Source organism: Heloderma suspectum, chromosome 2 (genome assembly GCF_057233095.1).
Source record: "Heloderma suspectum isolate Gila_16-S chromosome 2, 16-S_ref, whole genome shotgun sequence".
Taxonomy (NCBI): Eukaryota; Metazoa; Chordata; class Lepidosauria; order Squamata; family Helodermatidae; genus Heloderma; species Heloderma suspectum.
In genome coordinates this window covers 46,611,862-46,635,451 of record NC_139459.1, presented here as the reverse complement: position 1 = coordinate 46,635,451, position 23,590 = coordinate 46,611,862, and the positions used below count along the sequence as shown (strand labels likewise).

General features: G+C 43.4%; 1 protein-coding gene across 1 annotated transcript in view; it reads right to left on the bottom strand.

The window, feature by feature from the left end:
• Window positions 1–23,590, bottom strand: part of LHFPL2 (LHFPL tetraspan subfamily member 2) — a 148,228-nt gene that overhangs the window by 20,612 nt on the left and 104,026 nt on the right. The window contains exon 3 of the mRNA XM_084833418.1: window positions 10,464–11,238. Coding sequence (XP_084689544.1) covers window positions 10,464–10,893 — 430 coding nt within the window. The 5' untranslated portion in view covers window positions 10,894–11,238. The remainder of the gene's footprint in view (window positions 1–10,463; window positions 11,239–23,590) is intronic.

The following is a 23,590-nucleotide window of genomic DNA, read 5'->3' as shown; positions in this document are numbered from 1 at the left end:
GGATCATGAGTAGGGGGCAGGTGGCTATGTTATGCCAAGAGGCTACTCTAAGAACTTGCCAGAGGGAGGTTATACAAGCAGGCAGTAAAAGCCCAAATAAACTGTCCAAGCAGCCAGAAATACAGTGGAAGGAATGTTGGTGTCAGAGGAAGACCGTACCCAGAAGCTCGACCTCGCTGAAAGGGTATTTGACTGGGGTGGAGATTTAGGAACTTTGGCCTGAGGTAAAAGAGGTCATTAGAGGTTTGTAATAGGAACAGTGCCTTTTGTGTCCTAAAGAATTGTCACTAAGCAGTCTTTTGAAAACCCCAAAGTAAATATGAATAATCCCTTATGTACAAAATATCCCTTTAATAAATTACTTGTTTAATAGTTCATCTTGTCTCTACTGTTCATAGAATCATAGAATAGTAGGGTTGGAAGGGGCCTACAAGGCCATCAAGTCCAACCCCCTGCTCAATGCAGGAATCCAAGTCAGAGCGTCCCTGACAGATGGCTCTCCAGCCTCATCTTGAAGGCCTCCAGTGTGGGAGAGCCCACCACCTCCCTAGGGAATGGGTTCCATTGTCGTATTGCTCTCACAGTCAGGACGTTTTTCCTGATGTTCAGCCGGAATCTGGCTTCCTGTAACTTGGGCCCATGATTCCATGTCCTGCACTTTGGGATGATTGAGAAGAGATCCTGGCCTTCTTCTCTGTGACAACCTTTCAGGTTCTTGAAGAGCGCCATCATATCTCCCCTCAGTCTTCTCTTCTCAAGGCTAAACATGCCCAGTTCTTTCAGTCTCTCTTCATAGGGCTTTGTTTCCAGTCCCCTGATCATCTTTATTGCCCTCCTCTGAACCCTCTCCAGCTTGTCTGCATCCTTCTTAAAGTGTGGTGCCCAGAACTGGACACAGTACTCCAGATGAGGCCTAACCAGTGCTGAGTAGAGGGGAACTAGTACTTCCCGGGATTTGGAAGCGATGCTTCTATGAATGCAGCCCCAAACAGCATTTGCCTTTTTTGCAGCCACATCACATTGTTGGCTCATATTCAGCTTGTGATTGACAACAATTCCAAGATCCTTATCGCTTGTAGTGTTGTTGAGCCACGTATCCCCCATCTTGTAACTGTGCCTTTGGTTTCTTTTTCCTAGGTGCAGAACTTGGCATTTATCCCTATTAAATTTCATTCTGTTGTTTTCTGCCCAGCGCTCCAGTCTATCCAGATCACTTTGCATTTTGTTTCTGTCTTCCAAAGTATTCGCTGTCCCGCCCATCCCGCATGTTGGTGCCCATCTCATGCCTAAGCCTCTTACATCAGCTACTAGGAAGTTTTAAAGTATTCTAACAGAATTGGTGGCAGTGGAAAAGGTTCAACTTATGGAGTTAAAGTGGCAGAGAGTTCCTTAGGCCCAGAAATATAAGTACTGGCTCTAAATAAGAAACCTTGTAGGTGGGATTGCCCAGTGAAGGAGCAGTTTCCCCACAGGTGGTGGCAGTGCTAGGAAGAAATCCCCCATTGGGAACAAGGTGTGTGGGAAGCATATGCCTGATTTCCAAGCAGAATCATGTTTCTGGGAGTACGCGTCTGCTTGCAAATAAGGGGTGTAGTCGCTACACACCTTGTTTCCCTGCAAAATCATTGTGATTTTTGCCACCTCTGCCACACCGGCAAATTTGGCAGCAGTAGCAGAGGAACATGGGTGAGCGGCACAAAATCAGCCATGGAGGCCATGTGTTACCCACTCCTGCAGTAGGACGAGATAAAATTTCATCTGATGTTATTTTCAGACTTACAAGAACTTTCTGAATATAAAAGAACTAAAGGGAGGGATATTAACTTTTAAAATACTTCAGTTTTGGGCTGCTCACATGGCCACTTCAATTATATTGGGGCGGGGGGGGGGGGGAGAAAAAGAAACCCAGTCTAGACCTAGACAAGCAAAGAGGAATAAGGGTGATTAAGCCTATTGTGAAAGTGTATCAATGTAATCCTTGTTTACCAGGTAGATGTATCCATTCAAACAGTTTCATGTTGTGCGTACAATGTTAACATGTGACATGGGGTGTACATCTGTATACACAGTGCTCTGGTCTTCCACAATACATCCCTTTTTAGAGGTAGAAAGATCACAGGAGTTACTTGTATGCATATATAGCTATACACAAGTGTTCCCCTGCAACACATGTTATGCGAAAACTACCACGAGAAGTGTAAGCATGGGCCCACTCCACTACCACATCCAGTACTTCCAGATGTGTGGAAATGTGTGACTGGCCCCATGCAGATAGCCAGTGGTGATATCAGCAATTTCTGGCTTGCGTATAATGTTTTAGCACAAGTGCCTTATACAAAAATATGTCAGTTTCAAGAGGCTCTGTCAGCTTGGCTGGATGTATATCTGGACTGAACTCATTAATCTGGAAAATGTTTATGGTATAGAATTTCTAAAGCCTTCTTAACTGCTGCTTCACGAGCTGACAGTAAAATAATACTAGTAGACCTTTTCCCTCTCTTACCATTCCATTTTTTAAATGTATTAATGCTGTATTTCAAGACTTGCTTAACTGGAGTTAAGATTTACTCAACTGGAACCATGCCCCATTGAAATCAATAGTCTTTCTTGTCTGTATATGTAGTTACGATTGTACTGTAAACCCACCAAGGAAGATAAGGGAAGCAGAAAAGACATTTCACAATCCTTGACGCAATTTTGCCTGTATACGCAAGTCTGCTATATGCTATCTTTGTGACTATCACCTACATAAGTTTAGTCTTGCTCAGTCTAAAAATGAAAAGCACATGCCACGCACGCTGCCTAAAGGTTAAGTGGCCAGTTTTCCCTGAATGTTTTCATTTTACAAGATCTGTTGGCTGATCGTGCACTGTGCAGTGCTTTTCAAAAACTATTCCAAAAGTGGCCTCAAGGAACATTCCAATTCATCTTGCAAAGTGTTCCTCCATAATTGTCCCACTACAATATATAAGCTAGGACATAGCCTGTGTAAGGTTGGTAAGAAAAGTTTTGTAGAGAGCAGGCATGTTGTCCTGGCAAAAAATGTTGGGTTGGATCCAGGATCTTCCTTTTGCGAGAGGAAGAGCTTTGCTTGTAGAAGGTCCCTCTGCCCAATTTTGGGGGATTCCCTACCCCTACCACAGCTCACTCCATTTAGCAGGGTCTCCTGTCTCTCTGTGTAGTATTTTCAGGGAGCTGGAGGAGCTGCCATGGAAAGGAGGGGGGGTGAGGAAGTTCACTTCTCCCAGTGCAGTTGATCCAGCTTAAATCTGGATAACCTCAAACTTCAATCTGAACCGGATTCTTCTTCCAGATTACATGCCAAGAACTCTGAGACAGCAGATGCAACAAAGTTCCCTTTCACCAGCAGTAGGCAACCCTGTGCCCTTCATATGTTTTGGACTATGACTGCCATAAGCCCAGCCAGCATGGCCAATGGGCAGGGATTCTGGGAGCTGTTGTCCAAAACACTGGATTGCCTATCCCTGCTTTACACCAACTTTGGTAGTAAAAAAGTTTGGGGAGAAAGCATTGCAAGAGAGAAAGCATTAGGAGGTAGCAATTGGGCAAGCAAGAAGGATCACTATTACGGTATCTTCTCAGAAGCAATTTGCCAGTTGTCATCAGCTCAGCTCCTCTATTTTCTCCTCCATATAAAGCTCTGAGGTTATACCACCTATATTATATTTTCTACTGGGGATTCTTGGTATATGATCATTCATGTCCATCACATATTCAACAGGAAAGTTGATGTGTCCATGCAAGCATACACAGGGGTCTCTGCAGTCTGAACAGGCCAGAGACATAGGAAGTTCTAAGCTATCCATTTGGAGCCAAAGTACATGCTATGCGATTTCAGGAAAATTTCATGAGAAAAACGGGGAGGTAAAAGGTTTAATCCTCCCCTCCTCGTGCATAGTGGTTCCAATCCAAATCAAGGCCATGCACACTTACACAAGAATAAATAGCTAACCCTCAGCTACACACCACATGATTAGCATAACATGTAGTTTGGCTCTTGATTAGCAAAAATGGAGCAAATTAGAATAGTTAAAACATGACCAATTTACTATTCTGTACCACTTGAAATCAGTATTTTCATATATTTCTTTCAATACCTGTTTAGCATATATAATTAATATTAACACATGTTTGCTTTTAGGCTCATTCCCTCTTTCTATTTGATCCATAAAGTATTTTCCTGAGCTTTAACTTTCAGCAGGCTTACTGGAATGCAGCCATCTAAATACAGGAATTCATGTACCACATGGTTCAGAGTGCTAATGTACTTGAGACAGTGTCAGGATTTCCACTATAAAATACACAGTATTTTCCAAGAAATGTAGAAAGATGGCATTAATGGGTGGGGAAAAAAACCAACCATAGCACAAAAGATGCAGTTTAAAACATCTGAAAAGTATTTTGAGGGCAGTTTGATTGTAAGCAGGGAAATATCCATATCTATATACACACACACACACACACACGGGTGCAGAACTGAGAGCCCGAGGGCCAAATACAGCCTTCCAGGGATCCCAATCTGATCCTCAGGTACCCATGCCCCTTTCCAGGCCCCAGGCCCTTTTCCCCAACCATGAAGTCTTTGGTGGTTTCCCAGCTTTCGGGCAGTTTTCCCCACATTCTAAAAAGTTGAAATGCCTCTCTTAAGGCCTAGTCGCTAACAGTAAGAGTATTAAGCTAAAATATGCTGGTATTTTTGGTAATTTGCTGGTATAATTTGGTAATTAAAGTCCTATTCAGGCATATATAAACTGTGCCCATAGAGGGGCTGCAGCCCCACCCTTTCTACCCTTGAGTGGGAAGGTCTGAAGGGAGATAGTAACCATGTTTGGCTGAATGTAGCTACAGTCCTCTCTGCGATCAGGAGCCCTGCACAATCAGAAACCTTGAGTAACTTTGGAACATTCTCCCAAAAGAAATACACATGGCACTGGCATTACAGTTGTTTTGGCTCCAGGTTAACACTTCATTATTCTCCAAGGCATTTAAGATGTGTAATGTCTCTTTGGCTTGCTCTGTTGATGTTTCATTCTATTGTATTTAAATTGGTATGATTACGCTTATTCATGACTTTGTATACGCCCTGGATTTCATCTGGATGAAAGGCAGCTTAGAAATATTTTAAATAAAGAAATAGTGAACTCCTGTGCTTCAAAAAAATAATTTGATTTAGTTTTTAGACTTTAGTTTTAAGTTCCGTTAGTGTTGTTTGGTGGTGCCACAGCACAAGATAAGCTGAGACTTGCTGGCTGGTCTGTCACAATTACGATAACCTAAAAAAACGAAGATCATGGCATCTAGCCCCATCACTTCCTGGCATATAGAAGGGGAAGAAATGGAAGCAGTGACAGATTTTACTTTCTTGGGCTCCAAGATCACCGCAGACGGTGACTGTAGCCATGAAATTAAAAGACGCTTGCTCCTTGGGAGGAAAGCTATGGCCAACCTAGACAGCATAGTAAGAAGCAGAGACATCACCTTGCCGACAAAGGTCCGTCTAATGAAAGCTATGGTTTTCCCAGTAGTAATGTATGGCTGTGAGAGCTGGACTATAAGGAAGGCTGAGCGCCGAAGAATTGATGCTTTCGAACTGCGGTGCTGGAGAAGACTCTTACGAGTCCCCTGGACTGCAAGGAGGTCAAATCAGTCCATCCTAAAGGAAATCAACCCTGAGTGCTCCTTGGAAGGACAGATCCTGAAGCTGAAGCTCAAATATTCTGGCCACCTAATGCGAAGAGAAAACTCTCTGGAAAAGATCCTGATGCTGGGAAAGACTGAAGGCAAAAGGAGAAGGGGACAGCAGAGGATGAGATGGCTAGATAGCATCACCGATGCAATGAATATGAACTTGAGCACACTCCGGGAGAGAGCACAGGACAGGAAGGCCTGGCGTGCTATGGTCCATGGGGTCACGAAGAGTCGGACACGACTGAACAACAACAACATGTTATCTATGCTGCTGCTCTGATTCCATTGCTATGGATTGTTTTTAGAGTGTTACTGTTGGCTTCTACTGAGAAGCTGCAAGTTATCCCTAACAAAACTACAAATTACAAACCTTTCCCTACTCCCGTCTTAGCCCCCCACCCCTTGCCCCTGTGCTCTCAGACACATAGGGACACTAGATTCCCCCAGCCCCCTTCCTTTTGTGATGTCCCCCTTACCTACTCTGTGTATGCGTGTGAAACGTCACCCTTCCTTTATTCAGGGTCTTCCCATGGCCCTCCCCCAACACACACACCTAAGCCTCTCTTTGGCTATGTGCCTAGCTGAAGACAGTCCCCAATTTCAAGTTTATAATCTCAAAAGCACAAGACAAAAGGAAAAGGGATTGGGAGGGAAGAGGAGGAATAAAGGGAACTCGGGATGCTTCCAGCCAAGGCTTTTAATGTGAAATTGCCCTGCTGCATTCATAGAATGTTATGGGGGCCCAGATGACAATGTCCATCTGTAGCCCCCCTGTGTTTTCCCACTGCTTAGTCTTTTTTCTTTCCACAGAAAATCAATGAAGGAGTAAAATAGTAAATAGCTGCATAATGTCTTTTAGTTGGTAGTGCTAGGAGTCCTCCATCTAAAAGCACCCTCAAGCACTAGTTCAGGATCAGGGAACCTTTTCTGGTCTGAGAGCCAAATTCCATTTTGGAGAACCTCTTGGGGAGCACGTTCCAGTGGTGGGAGGGGTCACAGGCAAAAGTAAGCAGGGCTGAAAAATCCACTCCCCCCTGCAACCATTTTCCATTGTTACCAATTTATAGTAGGAATCATGTCTACTCAGAAGTAAGCATGAGCAGCACATCTACTCACAAATAACCAGGATACGCCTCTACATGTCTGCTCAGAAGTAAGCAGGACTGAATCACTCAGCAGCACTTTCAAATAGCATCCCAAACACCAAACCTCTGCATGTCTACTCAAAAGTAAGCATGAGCATCGTGTCTGTGCGCAAGTAACCATGAGGTTCATGAGGTGTGATACACACATGATGTGCGATATACACATGAGATGTGATATACACACACTGATATACTGCAGCTGCGTGGGATAACACTAGGGAGGCAGTTCCCATGCAGTGCAATATGTGTGCGTGCATGCGTGTGTAAAAGGGGACTTGGAAAAGTGATAGAGAGAGAAATAATGCTGGACACATAATGTCTGAATGGGCACAGTTATTACAACCACAAGTGCTTCCTCATTTTCCTCTGAAGGTACAAGAACACCATCCTCTTCAACCAATTCCTCATGCTCTGTGTGTATCACAAGATCTGAAGCTTTGATCAGAGAAGGAATCCTTGGGATGTGACTCCATAGCCACTACTAGCACAAAAGGGTGTCCACAGATCTTAGCCAGAAGCTGTAAATTCCCCCACTGCAAACCCTTTGTTTTTCTTAAGCATGCGTTTATAGTGATAAGCCTACCAAAAGACTAAATTTACCTGGAGACTTGAAACAATAGTATGGTATACAAACTGCTAAAATTTACTAGCTGAAATGAGGAAGCTATTATTACAATCAATCCACTTAAAATTAATTCCCTATTAGTATTTTAAGAACAAAATTGCTTAGACCCAGATTTTCCAAGTGATTCACGGCCTTCTTAAAAATAGCTTATCCACTCCCCAAAAGATGCTCAAACAACTGCCTGTCCAGCCACTTTTGTTTGTTAAGTTGCAATTACGGATCTAATGATATGGTTCCATTGCTCTTGGGTCCTTTGAAGCTGATGATATATTTTTTCCTTAACGGTCTGGGTTCTACATGTTTACAAAATGAAGATTGCTGCTTCCCCACTTTAACAACAAGAAAGGAACTCTGAGCACTGGAGGACAGCAGGAATTCCAAGAGGAACTTTTTAATCAGGAGACAGATTATTTGTAGACAGACTAAAAAGCTCCTTGGACCAAACTATGTGTGGGCTCACAATGACCTCGCAGGCTGACATGCTCATGCAGATAAAGGTCTTGGAATACAACCTTAGAAGCATGTTTACATTCTGTAAGCCTCACTTTACATATCACCTAAGTCACAGCCTTCGCAAACTGGAGAGAAATTCAACAATGTGTACAGTTTTCTTCTCCCCCCTGACAAATTCCAGGAGCATATAAAGCATTAATCACAATAATTTATGCAGGTTTTTGAAGATAACCTGGGCTGCAAGCCTATGCATACTTACTAGGGAGTAATTACCACTGTACTCAAGAGGGACTTGCTTCTAATTAATCAAGCAGATTCTGAATTCTTGAAAGCACTCATGCCAAGAGAAATGTAAAATGGTCAGATTTAAGGGAAAAGTGTACCCTGTTCCAATCACCCATTAAAACAAAGCCACAACTACTTTGTGAAATATCCGCACTTCACAGAACAACCCTGAAAAACAGAGTATGTCAGCAAATGCTTCATGGAACTCAGTTAACTGGACCTGTATTAACTGGACCTCAATCCAAATCTAAGGGAATGTTTTTTATTGTCCTATCTGCTTTCAACTAAGCTAAGAAACTACTTGAACTATTTTCTTAAGCAATTTGCAAGAGCAGGAACTAAGAAAACTGTGCATCATAGCTGTGGCCCGCCATCAGCAGGAACACTGGCAACAGCAATCCATATACAGTAATGATGCCCAGACAAAGCAACAGAGAACTCAGTAAAGAGTCATCCCAAGATACTCTAGCCATGAAGTAATTTACCAAGAGCTAAATTTTAGAAATTATGTAGTTGCTTTCCAACCATGAAAAGCCACCCTTTCAGCAATGGATGCTATTCATATTAATGGTAACATATTTGTAAAACCAGCATACAACCAGACAGGTTGGAATCCAGAAGTGGTTCATGCTCTGATCTATACTGGATTGCAGCACACCACCCTCCTCTTTTCTGTTTAGGATTTTCTTAAGAGAAGGAAAAAAGGGTGGGGGAGAGCCAGAACACAGAAGAATGACAGGTTGCTGGTTCATACATAATGCCAAATCATGGTTTGTCACTATGTGAATGAGCCTTTCAAACAATGGTGTTGAACCTTTTTCAGTACAAGGGCCAAATTCCATTTCAGGTAAGCTCTCAGGGGCTGCATTTCAGTGGTGGGCAGGGCCAAAGACAAAAGGGGCCAAAAAACAAAAAATACCAGCGTAATTTAGCTTAAAGATCTTACTACTAGTAACTAAGCCTCAGGAGAGGCATTTCAAACTTTTAGAATGCAGGAAAAGCTGCACAAGGAAACTACTAAACGATCGGTGGTTGGGGGAATGGGGGGTCAGGAGAAAAGGGCATAGCCTTCTGAAGAACTCTAGTGGGCTGGATTGGGACCCCAGGAAAGATGGATTTGTCCCCCTGAGCTTCTTCACCCTTGTTCCAAATGCAGGCTCATCCGTTCCCTCCTCATCCTACACCCATGATTCCTTCCTTCTTTTCCTGGCTTCAGGCAACCCATAGTTCGCCATTTTGTCCAAATCAACAAAGTATAGTTTACGCTAGCCTTGGAACCAAACTTCTGAAATGAAGATGAAACTTGGTTCTCAAATGCAAACCGTAGTTTACTGCATTCTTCCCCAACCTGGTCTCTCCAGATGTTTTTGATTACAACTCCCAGCATTCCTGACCATTGGGTATGCTGGCTGGCGTTGATGGAGTTGAAGTCCAAAACATAACTGGAAGGCACCAGATTGGGGAAGGCTGATTCAGATGATATAGCAAATTCTGTTTTTACCTCAGGGAGGCAGTAGTGGCATGTGAGGAAACAGAGTGTACTGTACATAAGTCTGAAGATCCTTAAAGGCCTGCTAACATTACACCTAACCCATAGTTTGGCATTTCATCTGAACCAGCCCAGAGAAAGAAGGAGAAAATCAGAGAGTCAGACAGATGATTTAAAAACATATTAAAAGTAGATGGTCCTACATTTCAGCTTATGGGCCGCAGGCCAGAAAATGTGAGAACACCATTTTAAACACATAACTTCTGTGCTTCCCCTAATAGGAACAAGCAAATAGTAGGAAGAGTGCAAATTCCTTAACAGTTTCCACTCTCCCAGCCAGATTTGCATATGCTTTAACTGAGCTACAGAAGGACAATTTTTGCATTTTTCTTCCCTCATCAGTGTCGCACACACAAATGTGTATCTCCTCTCTTGTACTAACTGATCATAAAACTGAGAGAGCCAATACAAGGGAAATAGTCTATTTTCTGCATTTATTTTTTCCTTTTATCTCCCTCCCTGGAGAACCTTAATCGATCATGGAACATGTGCCTGCCTTTCTTCATTGATGTATCTGAACAGCAGCAAGTTCTTCTTTGGCCCTAGGGAGACTTAAACCATTTGTTTCTTAACTTGGAGGCAATTCACTAAAACAGGAGAAAAATGTCTAGAAAGGAAAATTTTGGAGGGAATGCTTCATTATCCATATACTATGAACATACCAAAGGTGTTTCAGTTTCTGCTTTGTCACACCTACCTGCAATTCCTTGTAGCAGCCCACAGACGTTAAAAATACTTTTCTTCATAATACTCTGTACACACATGGTGAAAACAGATACGAAAGCGACAGCACAGAGTATCAAGATTCCCATGGCAAGGAAAATAGCAGTAGCCTGCCAGAACCCACTGGCAATCTCATTGAAGTTCTCTGCATAGGGGCCACAAAGCGTGTCAGGCAAGGAAGACTGCATGTGTGGGAGTCTGATGCACCGTCCATAGATCCCCAAGGTTGGACGATAGGGTTCCAGTGATCTTCCTGTCCTGTTGTCCATGTCCTCAGAACTCCCAGGCTTTGCCTTGCCAATCAGCCAATCGGCACTCATGAAGGCTATGAGCTCTGCAAATGCCACAACGATACTCAGGAGGGTCCATAGCATTGAGCGGCAAGTGACAATGACATGACACATATTGCTGTCCAGCGCTTGTGGCCACTGCAGCTCAGAGCCTGAAGTCCAAAGTAAAAAGGAATAGTAAAATATGTATCAATTTAAATAAGGGATAGGGGGATATCCTGTTTCTGTTCAGCTCTTCTCCAATAGCAGAAATGGGAGGTATTCTCGGCAGAAGCTAGACATGCAACGTTTTGCAAGCAGTCCATTCGCTAATGCTGAACATTTAGTTTCACTTTTTCTCTTCTTTGGTTGCAGAGCACTGAAGTGTATGCTTCTGTGTTAATATTCATACTGGCACATGATGTTTCAAAAGTGTGTGGGAGGCTACAGAGGACTGCCTACTGATTTGACATCACATACCTAAGAGAGAGAAAAGAAGAAGGGGGGAGAGAGAATGTTAGCACTGAAGAGAAAAAATGTCTAACTCTACCCTTGCGGTTTCTGAGAACAATCCAAGGTTTTTTTTTTAACAAAGATCTAAATCAACATCTAATAGTTCTAACATGGGTTTGTCAAATGCAGTCTGCTGGAGACTTTCCAGACTTTTAACCTCAGCAGGGTTATTAATCTCCTGCGTCAGTGCTGTACTTACAGTATCAGGTCCACACCATCCAACTTAGAAGTTGTTTGTCAAAAGCTTTACAAGGGGGTGTCTCCACCAGCAATTTACTCTGAGCTGGCTGCGTATTGAGGTCATTAGGGATACATGACATCATGGCCATCCAGTAGCCACCCCGGAGCTTATCAGGGAAAACCTGGATTTCCTGAGACTGCTTAAAGTCCAATTCTTTTCCTTAAGTAGGGTCCTCCATGGTATAGCTGTGGTGTGTCCCAACCTTCAGATTTACCTCGGGTATCCTAGCCCTGCTCAAGGGTGTGCCTTTCATCATGACCCTGGTCAAGGGGTGTTTCCTGTCCCCTGTGTTTCCCAGCACAAAACAATTAGTGTCTACTCAGAAGTAACTTCCATTGTGCTTAGTGAGGCTTGTCCCTTGAATGCACACATCAGAATTTACAGAGATCCCCCCTAATGGAAATAGCAATTTTAAAGAACTAATTCCCTTAAAGGCTGTAAAGTGCTTTACCGAAGCTGCAATTCTCCAGTGCTTGGTTTATTGCCTTTGGAAGTAACTAATTCACACCTTCATTACAGAGATCCTCCACACCATCAGGTTAAAATGGGAGCTGGATTCCCCATCCCCCTGTTTCCTGTTCCTTCCCAGCACAAACCAATTAGTGTCTACTCAGAAGTAACTCCCAATGTGCTCAATGAGGCTTGTTCCCGAAATGCACTCCCAGAGTTACTGAGATTCCCATGAATCGAAATAATACATTTAGAAGCCTTAATGTCAAAGCTGTGAAGCTACGAAGCTTCAATTGATCACAGCAGAGCAGGGAGCACATCGAAGCAAGAGAGAACACTGAGTTCCTGCACTGATCGTTGTTTAAGAAGGTAAGTGCGGGGGGGGGGTTGACACAGGAGGAAGATTTTACTGAAGAAGAAGGGGGGGGAGCCTGGATGGGTGGAATCCTCTCTGACTGTTGAGCAGCCCCTGCCAGTCAGATGATGTTTACTCCAACCCCCCCCGCCCCCGGATGTATGTTATGTGACGCGACTTAGAATGGAATGATGCACTGGAGCCCTGCCCAGACCAAAACTGGCTCCTTGAAAAACGCAGGTAAGCCACTCCTTCCTTCTCCTTCCATTGTCGTGGAGACACAGTCCAAGTTTCACAGAAACTCCGAGCACACCCAACTCAACTCTTGCTTGAACACTGCAGACTAGTGGCTGATGTCCATGTTAACAAAGACTGAGCAAAAGCAACTGAGTCTTCAATCCTATACACACTTACCTGGGAATAAGCCCCACTGAAAACAATGTGGCTTTCTTCTAAGTAGACATGTATAGGATTGCACTTTAAGATGAATGCCTTGTCTTTGTGGACAAAGATACAGCTCAGTCAGAAAGTCATTCTGAGCCTTTAACAGAGAGTTTTATTTAACCTTGACAACTTCCAGGGTGGCTTATAATCAATATTTTAAAAGGAAAAAAACGGCGAAAAATAAGTCAACAGCAAGGAGCAGAGAAAATCAGCAGGATAAAACCAAACTTACAATGCTACTTATAATAACATTTGTTATTTTACTGTTGTTTGGGGCTTTTATGATGGTAAACTGTCCCAAGGACATTTCTCAGTTGGGCAGTAAATCATCATCACCACCACCACCACCACCACCACTACTTAAATGGCTTGAGTAAATAAAAAGGTCTTCATATGGCACCAGAAAGGTAAGAGAGTTGGAGCCATGCAGCTCTTTTAGTGAGCATTCCATAAACTGGGCACTACAACCAAAGAGGCTCTTTCTCAAGTTGTCACCCACCTAACCTCTGAAGGTGGGGTGACCCAGAAAGACTGTGAAAGGTTACCTTACCATTGGGGCAGTTTCATGTGGTACAGTAGCACAATACATATTATTTCAGTTATTGACACATAATTATGCATGTGCAGCGAGTTGTTAATTGTGTTCATACTATAGAATAAAGCCTGGTGCTCTTGAGCAAGCCAGAGAATGGTCTGATGGCAGATGATGCAGTTCAACTATTGAAGCTAAGCAGACTTGAACCCAGTTAAGCTGCCTGAATGGGAGGCCACCTGGGAGCCATATGTAAACCACTCTGAGCTCCTTGGAGCAAGAACGGGTAAACATGCAATGAAATAAATAAGATGTAATGTGGTTGCTGCTTAAAATGACGTCATGTGGAGGCAGTTCCATACAACAAATCATTCATGTGCAGAGGCTTCCCACATGGATCCAGGGGGTTTATCCATTTCACCACAAACTACCCAGTGTATTGGTTAGAATGTTGGACTAGGACTGAAGAGGTCTGGGTTCAAGTCCCCACTCAGCCATGAAGCTCACTGGGTGACTTTGGGCCAGTCACAGACTCTCAGCCTAACCTACCTCATAGGGTTGTTATGAGGATAAAATGGAGAGGAGGAGGATTATGTATGCTGCTTGGGGCTCCTTGGAAGAAAGACAGGATATAAATGTAACAAACAAACAAATAAAACAAACCAAACAAACAAACAAATCCAAAGATGGTCATGATCTACATGGCTTCATGAATGATCCATTCATGAAGCCATGTAGATCATGACCATCTTTGGGTTTGTTTGTTTGGTTTGTTTTATTTGTTTGTTTGTTTGTTTGTTACATTTATATCCTGTCTTTCTTCCAAGGAGCCCCAAGCAGCATACATGTGCTGAAAAGAACAAAAAAAGAAGATCTAGTGTGGGTACCTGTTAAGTTTCTACTGGTTGCTTAAAAGTAAAGCTTTATTGGGGAGATGATTGGTACCTTTTCTTAATTTAAAAAGGCAATAAAATGCCCCAAGCTCCAGATACAAAGAGGATAAGCAAAAAGCTAGTTCAGTTCACAACTTGACTTCTGGCAGAAATTAAAAGGCAAGCAGCATTATTGTCAGGCAAAGTGATGGGCATGTGGTGCAAACACATCCTCTATAAATAACAAAAGCTGAAAGATAATGTATCAGTTGCCAAAACAGCGAATCCTCTCAGCATGTTCAATTTCAATAATAAACTGGAAGAAAGGAACTGTAATAACAGTCTCTTTTGACTTCGCCCATGCTCTAAAGGAGGTGAAGAGTTTAACAGGAACTTTCACTTAGGAAGCAAAACAATTAACATTTAAAAAAAACCTGGACCAGAACTAGTTGTTAGATCAGAACAGAAACACTTATGCAGCTACTGAAATAGGTTTGGAGGGGGGTGGTCTCCAGTCTATCACTTTGAATTTTGTTTCTCTCTTCCAGGGTATTAGCTATCCCACCCAATTTTGTGTCATCTGCAAATCTGATCAGCATTCCCTGCACCTCCTCCTCCAAGTCATTAATAAAAATGTTGAAGAGCACTGGGCCCAGGACTGAGTCCAGCGGTACCCTGCTCGTTACCTCTCCCCAGTTTGAGAAGATCCCATTGATAAGCACTATTTGAGTCTGATTCTGTAGCCAACTGTGGATCCACCTGATAGTTGTTGAAATCTAAGTCAAAGCATCCCTGACAAATGGCTGTCTAGCTTCATCTTGAATGCCACCAGTGTGGGAGAGCCCACTAACTTCCTAGGTCATTGGTTCCATTGTTGTATTGCTCTAACAGTCAGGAAGTTTTTCCTGATGTTCAGCTGGAATCTGGCTTCCTGTAACTTGGGCCCATTATTCCATGTCCTGCACTCTGGGATGATTGAGAAGAGATCCTGGCCTTCCTCTCTGTGACAACCTTTCAAGTACTTGAAGAGCGTTATCATATCTCCCCTCGGTCTTCTCTTCTCAAGGCTAAACATGCCCAGTTCTTTCAGGCTCTCTTCATAGGGCGTCGTTTCCAGTCCCCTGATCATCTTTGTTGCCCTCCTGCATCCTTCTTAAAGTGCGGTGCCCAGAACTGGACACAGTACTCCAGATGAGGCCTAACCAGTGCTGAGTAGAGGGGAACTAGTACTTCCCGGGATTTGGAAGCGATGCTTCTATGAATGCAGCCCAAAAGAGCATTTGCCTTTTTTGCAGCCACATCACATTGCTGGCTCATATTCAGCTTGTGATTGACAACAATTCCAAGATCCTTCTCGCTTGTAGTGTTGTTGAGCCAAATATCCCCCATCTTGTAACTGTGCATTTGGTTTCTTTTTCCTAGGTGCAGAACTTGGCATTTATCCCTATTAAATTTCATTCTGTTGTTTTCTGCCCAGCTCTCAAGTCTATCAAGAACACCCTATAGGATTACATGTTTGTTTTTAATATCCATAGCTTTTTGTTATTGTTGTTTCTGTGCAAGTGGATAAACAGAAACATCATGTCAGAATTGGCTATCCATGCAATGCATGCCTGGAGTCAGATCCTTGTCACAGATCCACACCGAAATGTTTATGTAGATAATCAACTCTGTTACATATTTTCTAAGATTTGATAAGAACAACCAATCAACTGTATTCTTCCCCTGAAACAGGATTTATATACAAAGCCACCTATCACATTTGAAAATTAGATGCTACATTTTGAAATAAAGCAATGACTTGCCCGCCTACAAGCGGGGGTTGGGTTACAGAACAGGTGCCGGGCACATGCTGCAAATCATGGTGGCTTATTTAAACCACCATGTCTGAAAATGATCATGTGAACCTGCCCAATAATTTCCAAAGGGGTAGCCATGGTAGTTGCAGCAAAAACAAGAGAAGCAGATGGAGTAGCTCAATAACACATCTGATGAAGTGGACTATAGTCCACAAAAGCTGATGCCACAATAATTGCGTTAATCTTTAAAGTGCCACAAGACCATTGTTTTTGCTGCACCAGACTAAAATGACACCCTGTCTGGAAGATATCATCTGCTAGCCTTACGCTGTGATGAAAGCCAACTAATTGTTTTGGCTGTTTCAACCAGTTCGTAATCCATGCCATGACTTTACACTCTTCATGCCAGACCTTCTTATTTTCTACAGCATCTCTTTTATGAGTGTTTCAATACATTACAGCAGCTTCTCCACCTTCATGACCACAGTCATCTGGAAATAAGGGAGTGTATTTCCCTTTCACTCAAAATCCTATGTCTTTTTATGGCTACCCATGTTGACCATGTCTATTCCATTATATTAATAGCAGCAGTCATTCTGGAAAGAGAGTTGTGTTTATATCTGGATAAATGATGCAAGGAATTTGTTTACTTGGGTTTGGAGGAATGGGAGACACCTTCCACAGTTATCAATTTTGTTAATAATAAAATTCAAACTGGTGTAGGAGAGCCTATGGAAGACATTCAATAATATCTCATTCAGAAAGAATTCAGAAATGGTAGAAACTGCATGAAGTCACTAATGCCTAGAATTAACAATGTGTTGGATAGCTTATCCAATGTAAACTGAATTATTCCATGTTATTCTTTGTACTGTTTCCTTTCAAAGGTTTTCAGTTTGTAGGGTTGACAACCATGCCTCAGATTTGTACAGAGCAAAATGAGCACCAATGTTTTGCTAAGGACAATACAAATAAAGAAGGAATTTCCTTATAGACCAATCATTTTTTCTACTCTGATAGGCAGCAGCTCTCTAAGGCAGCCGTGCCGGCTGGGGATGGTGGGATTTGTAGCCCAACACATCTGGAGTACACCTGGTCAGGGAAGACTGCTCTAAGGTGTCAAGGAGGGGTCTCCTCTAGTCCAGCTACTTGACATCTTTTTGAATTGATGAACCTAGCACCCATGGTCTATCACTGATGTAACTCCCCTCCTCCTGACCAAAGATAATTCAATTTCTCCCACCCCCTCAATATCCAGGAGACTACACAAAAGTAATATACACCATTTGTATATTATCAATTGACAACCTGCTCCCATGTGCTATAAAGCAATACATTAATACACTGAAGTAGTTCAGCAGCCTTGCCATGACTATACCTTTAGTTCTGAAGGCCATGTGTCCACAGTGCAACACAGTAATGCTGTGCACGGCCCCTTGTGTGGCACTGCAAAGGTTCATCTGTTACATGGCAGGCTACAGGGCATAGGGCAGCAACACTTAGCCCTTATGGCTGCAGTGTAGACTGGGGGAATTTCAGACACTGGGAAGGGGGCTAAGCAAGATTTCCAGAGAACAAGGACATGGCTTCAGTGACCTGCTATCCCAAGACAAAGTGAATTTATTTTTATTTTGATAAAAGTGAGCAAATATAAACAAATATATGCAGTTCCCCATAATTTGCATGATTCTTTCTCTCCCCTCTGCCCCCAATTAAGCAGAATTTGGCAGAGAACTTTGATTCATTTCAGTGAATATGAGTAGCATGCGGAGCTACTGAAGTCCTAGGGGAGCTTTCTTTTCTAGGGCTATGTTTCTTTATCACATAGCAACAGATATTGCTGCAAAAAATCAGGTGTGAATCAGGTGGATTCTAAGTTTGGGATTGCTGTAGGTGAAGCAGGAAATGAGTTATCTGCTGGTTAGACTGGCTGATGATCCTAGGAGTCCCATCCCCCCAACTCCCTTTTATTGTAGATAAAAGATTGTTTTCTTAAGCCATCTGTGTTTATTTTACTAATGTTCCTCAGTGGAGGCTGGTGGCTCCAATATCAGTGGGGTTGTGAATCCACTCCAGGTTTCAGTCAGGAACAGTCAGAATTCTAAAGCAGCTAGCTCCTTTTAGTTCTGACTAGTCTTGACTGAAACCCAGAGCAGATTTTCCACCCAAGTGACATCAGAGCCACCAGCCTCCACTGACATTTCTTGCTCTGCAGAGATCTTTTGGTTATGGTATACCTTGTTCATTCCATACTCCTCTCCATTTGCAACTTACGTTACTCAGGAGGGTACAGGCTCATCTTCTAAGAGGTTTTTTTTTAATGTGGGCAACCTGGACTCAATTGTAAGGGAAAAAGGATGACTAGAAGACTTTCAGCCTCTTCTAGCTGTACAATCTCTATGATTTCTTGTTTCTTTTGAATGAAATCACAAGCCTGAAACCATAGTATCACCAGCCCCCTAAACTTCTTTCCACTGCAGCCTCCCCTGTTTTGTCAACTAATAAATCATCTTTAGAAAAGTGCCTTTTGGCTCAACTTAAATAAACAGCTGAAGTGAGGGCCACACAGACAGCTGAAATGGGACCATTAAAAAGAAAAAGAAAAAAAAGCAGCAGCTGCAGGCACAGTAAGACCTTTTCTTATGTTCAGTACAGTCTGCAATGAAATCACGCAGAGGAGTTTGTATATCTTTTGTTTACCAAACACATGGTTAACATCTTGATGTCTAAAATGAGGAAGGGCTGCTGGAGTCTAGGCACACATTTCCTGAACTGTTATTCATTATTGGATCTACCACATTCTAAGAATGCTTTCACAGCAATTAATAGCAGAGGTAGCGGCTATTTAGATGTTGATGTTTTAAATTATTGCCATTTAAAGACACATATGAACTTATACTATTTGTGCATATGAAAAAAGGCTTCCAGCCAGCTTAGTTCAACTTAAGTAAACTCTCTCTTCTAATATCCCTCCTACTGAGATGTTCTTATAGCTCTATTCTATCTAGAAGAAGAACAAAATAAAGTCAAAAGAGGCAATTCAATCTGGATGTGATCACTGCTGTTTCCTGCCTTACTTCAACATGGTTACAAGGTATTTCCCATACATACATACAAAAAAAGCAGGAAAAATAATTAATCAATATTTTGTCACCTCTACCCTTTGTTTTACCAGCACTGTCGCTCTAGTCCAGTGATGTGGGCTGGAAATTTTTCTGGAATTTTCCAGTGCTTTATTTCCCCCTGGAAAATTTTCCATTTCATACATTCAGTAATAGCAACGAATGGATGCTAACTGCAAATACGGTATCAGGCAAGCTTGGTAGAATGTTTTTCAGGTGATTATCCCTACCAAATATGTGAGACAATACATATATTTAATTGAAATACATATATGTCTCAGTGTTAGATGGAACTAAGTAGTAGTGACAGTGGAACTGAAAGCACCCCAGCAACCTCAGTGGAAGAGAGTTGAATTCTGTTGAAAGAGACGAGTGGTTGTCAGCAAATCTTTGGGCTGTTAAGATGTATTAGTGTGTCTTTGTTTTCCACCGCCCCTGCCCCGCCCCCCACTTCAATGTAAACAATGTAAGGAAAGTACATGCTATTGTCTTTAAATGCAATAGCTGAATGCAACCGAACGCAAGAGATTATATAAACACATAAATAAGGATCCAATGCTATGGTCCATGGGCAGGTGTCCTGGGGATTATAGGATATTGTACTTCAGAGGCAGAGAGGGAGATCCATGGCTGGCGGAGGTTTGTCTTCAGAAGCCTCCTCATTCAGGTGGTAGAAAGGTCCAATGGCAGCAGGGATTGAAAGGGGGTGTAGTGGGGGCATGCGGGGGTGGTGGTCAGGAGAGGCCCTGGATCTGCTAGATTCAAATTATCCCATTCCCCCAATATTCCTCCAACAAGCTGAAGACACTATACCAGCCTTGCAGTGGGCATAATTATTTTCCTCTTCATTGGAAGCAGTGGGAAGGAAAATAAAAAGGTCACCTTCGTCTAGGGATGTACAGATTGTGTAAAATCTGTTCCGTCTATGTTTCAAAGGTTGTCAGGCACTTTTTATTCCATTGTCCGCCCATTGACAGAATTGAAGTTCTTCTTCATGGTCTCTGTGCATCACACATATGGTCTCTGCGCCTGCACAGAGCCTCAATTTGGGAAACTTCTAAAGCTGAGAAAGTTTTGGCGGGAACTTTCCCCCACCATCCCATCGCGCATGTCCAGACGGGTTCCCACCTATGCCCTCAGTTCTTCAACAGCCAACTGTGGTGCCTCATTGGGATCTTCGTCCATTTTTGGACTGCGTTTTTTGGCAAACTTGCCAGCTGAGATTTTATTCTATCTATATCTTTTTCTATCGTTCTTCATTCTTTTGCAGTATTATTTTTATTTGGTGTTATTTTCTTCTTGTAGAAAAGAGCGATCCATGGATCACACGCTATCTGCCTCTGGGTGTTTGGCCTTGAGAGCACCTTTTCGGAAGTGCTTGCAGTGTGGGAGTGTATTCCCTGGCTGTGGCCTGCCAAGATTTAGAAGTGCCAAGAAAGTGATAAGCCAGATCCAGGTTTACTTAGAAGGAGACTTTATTGAGTACTTACAGCACACAGGTGTACCCAGTGTTTGGATCAGACAGTGTCAGGAGTGCCCTAACTGCCTCTTGCAGTCCCCTCCAATAGCCAACTCAGGATACAGACGATGAGGATTCTTTCCAAGGCTTTATTCCTTTATTAGTTTATGACTCTTTCAGATACTAATCACTAGCGACTAAGCAAGGAAGTGCATTGGGGATAGATAGCAGAGTAGCCTAAGCTCCAGGTAAGGCAGTTGGTCCCCGTTTGAAGGGGAACCACGGGAAGACTGAACTTATGAGCTATGGAGAGATCCTCCCTCTTTCCCTTGGGTCCTCGGGACACGACCGTTGTTTGAGCACCAAATGAGTGGAGCGCCTCCTGACAGCTCTTGGGGATTTTCCTGTTGCCTCGGCAGGCGATTCGGTCAAAGCCCTGACCGATCTCTGGAAAGGAAAAATGACTAGGGCCATGGACACAATCACTCCCGAGCTGCACCAGCACCCGAGTTTTCTAGGGAGCTGGTGGTGATGAAACGAGTGAGAAGACGACTAGAGCAACGTTGGCAGAAAACTCAGGAGTGAATCCGATTGAACACGGGCTAGAGCCTACTTGGAGGCCTATTCTGTGGCAATACGGGCAGCAAAGAAAATATTTTTTTCTGCCACTATTGCTTCTGCAAAGAGCCGTCGAGTGGAGCAGTTTCGAGTGGTTAGGGGTCTTTTACACACTACCCCACAAGAGGATAATTTAAAACACTTGACAGCCCGCTGTGAACAATTTGCTCAGCACTTTGCAGACAAAATCGCTCGGATCCGCTCTGACTTGGACACTTTAGTTGATACAGACCCAGTGGATGTAACTTTGGCCCCTGCTTGTCCAGTGCTGTTGGATACTTTTCCATTTGTACAGCCTGAAGATGTGGACAAGGATCCCTGGAGAGCCATGTGTGTTCTAGATCCTTGCCCTTCCTGGCTCATAAAAACAGCCAGAGGTGGACTGGCCGAGTGGATAAGGGGAGAGGTTAATGCCTCCCTTAGGCAAGGCAGAGTTCCAGCCTGCTTGAAGGAGGCGGTGGTGAGACCTTTGTTAAAAAAGCCCTCCCTGAACCCCACCGTATTGGATAATTATCGGCCAGTCTCCAATATTCCATTTCTGGGCAAAATATTGGAGCGTATGGTAGCCTCCCAACTCCAGGGATTCCTGGATGAGACAGATTATCTAGATCCATTTCAATCTGGCTTCAGACCCGGTTATGGGACAGAAACAGCTTTGGACACCTTGGTGGATGAGCTACACTGGGAACTAGGCAGGGGGAGTGTGTCCCTGTTGGTTCTGCGGGACCTCTCAGCGGCTTTCGATACCATCAACCATGGTACCCTTCTGGGCTGCCTCGCTGAGATGGGACTTGGAGGCACTGTTTTACAGTGGCTCCATTCCTTCTTGGAGGGGCAGACCCAGAATGTGGTGCTGGGGGACTCCTGTTCGACTCCCTGGCCATTGGCTTGTGAAGCCCCTCAGAGTTCTCTTTTGTCCCCCATGTTATTTAACATATATATGAAACCACTGGGAGAGGTTGTCCAGAGTTTTGGGGTTCAGTGTCACACCCATGCTGATGACACCCAACTCTACTTTTCCTTTCCATCTAATTCCAAGAAAGCTGTTGGGGTGCTGAACCAGTGTCTGTTGGCAGTAATGGACTGGATGAGGGCAAACAAATTGAAGCTTAATCCAGACAAGACAGAGGTGCTCCTGGTCAGTCGAAAGGTAGATCAGAGAATAGGGATACAGCTCGTGCTAGATGGGGTTACACTCCCCCTGAAGATACAGGTTCACAGCCTGGGTGTACTTCTGGATTCAGCCCTGATCCTGGATGCCCAGGTTTCAGCGGTGGCCAGGAGTGCATTTGCATAGTTAAAGCTAGTATGCCAGCTGTGCCCATTCCTTGAGATGTCTGACTTAGCCACAGTGACACATGCCTCAGTTACATCCTGTTTGGATTACTGTAACGCACTCTACGTGGGGCTGCGTCAGAAGAGTGTTCGGAAACTTCAGCTGGTTCAAAGAGCTGCTGCCAGACTGGTGACTGGGGCTGGTTACAGGGAGCATACAACTCCCCTGTTAAAACAGTTTCACTGGCTCCCAGTCTGTTTCTGGGCACAATTCAAAGTGCTGGACATGTCCTATAAAGCCCTATACGGCTCAGGTCCAGGTTATCTGAATGACCATATTCTCTCCTATGAGCCCACTCATGCCCTGAGATCTTCAGGGGAAGCCCTTCTCGCCATCCTGTCATCATCACAGGCACACCTGGTGGGAACTCAGGAGAGGGCCTTCTCGGTGGCTGCCCCAAGGCTCTGGAACTCCCTTCCCAGGGAAGCGAGAGTGGCACTCTCTTTGATATGCTTTCATAGGCATGTAAAAACTTTTTTGTTCCAGCAGGCCTTTGGGGGTAACTAGTCTGGACCTGTGAAAATTTGACATATGGATACTATTTTTGTTGTGGTGGTTGTCTTTTAATGTTTTGATATTTTTACAATTTTAATATTGATGATTTAATTATATTTTTTAACTTTTGAACACTTGTATTTCTATTTCTAGGTTTTAATTGTATAAATTTTAACACTGTAAAGCTGCCTTGCGTCCCAATATTGGGAAAAAGGCAGGATATAAATCATCATCATCATCAAAATAGGGTTCATCTACAACTTTCCCAGCATAGCCTAACATTGCTTAGTAACATATTTGGCAGAAGCAAGACTATCATATTATTCCCAGCACAGCCACCTGTAGCTTTAAGACAACATAGCTTCACTTCTCAGGCACATCCGAGATTCTGATGAGATAAATGGTATCAGAGCTCGTTAGCATGGAATGTGCTAAGGCAGCCATATCGACTTTGACTCATCTTCCAAGCCAAGAGGCCCACCTGCAAGCACATTGCAACTAATAATGAACCAAAGCAGAGAGCATTACAGATCTCTAAACCTCTCTAAACTACTGTTAGCTTGCTTATGGGCCTGGGGCCTTACAGGGACTAAGTT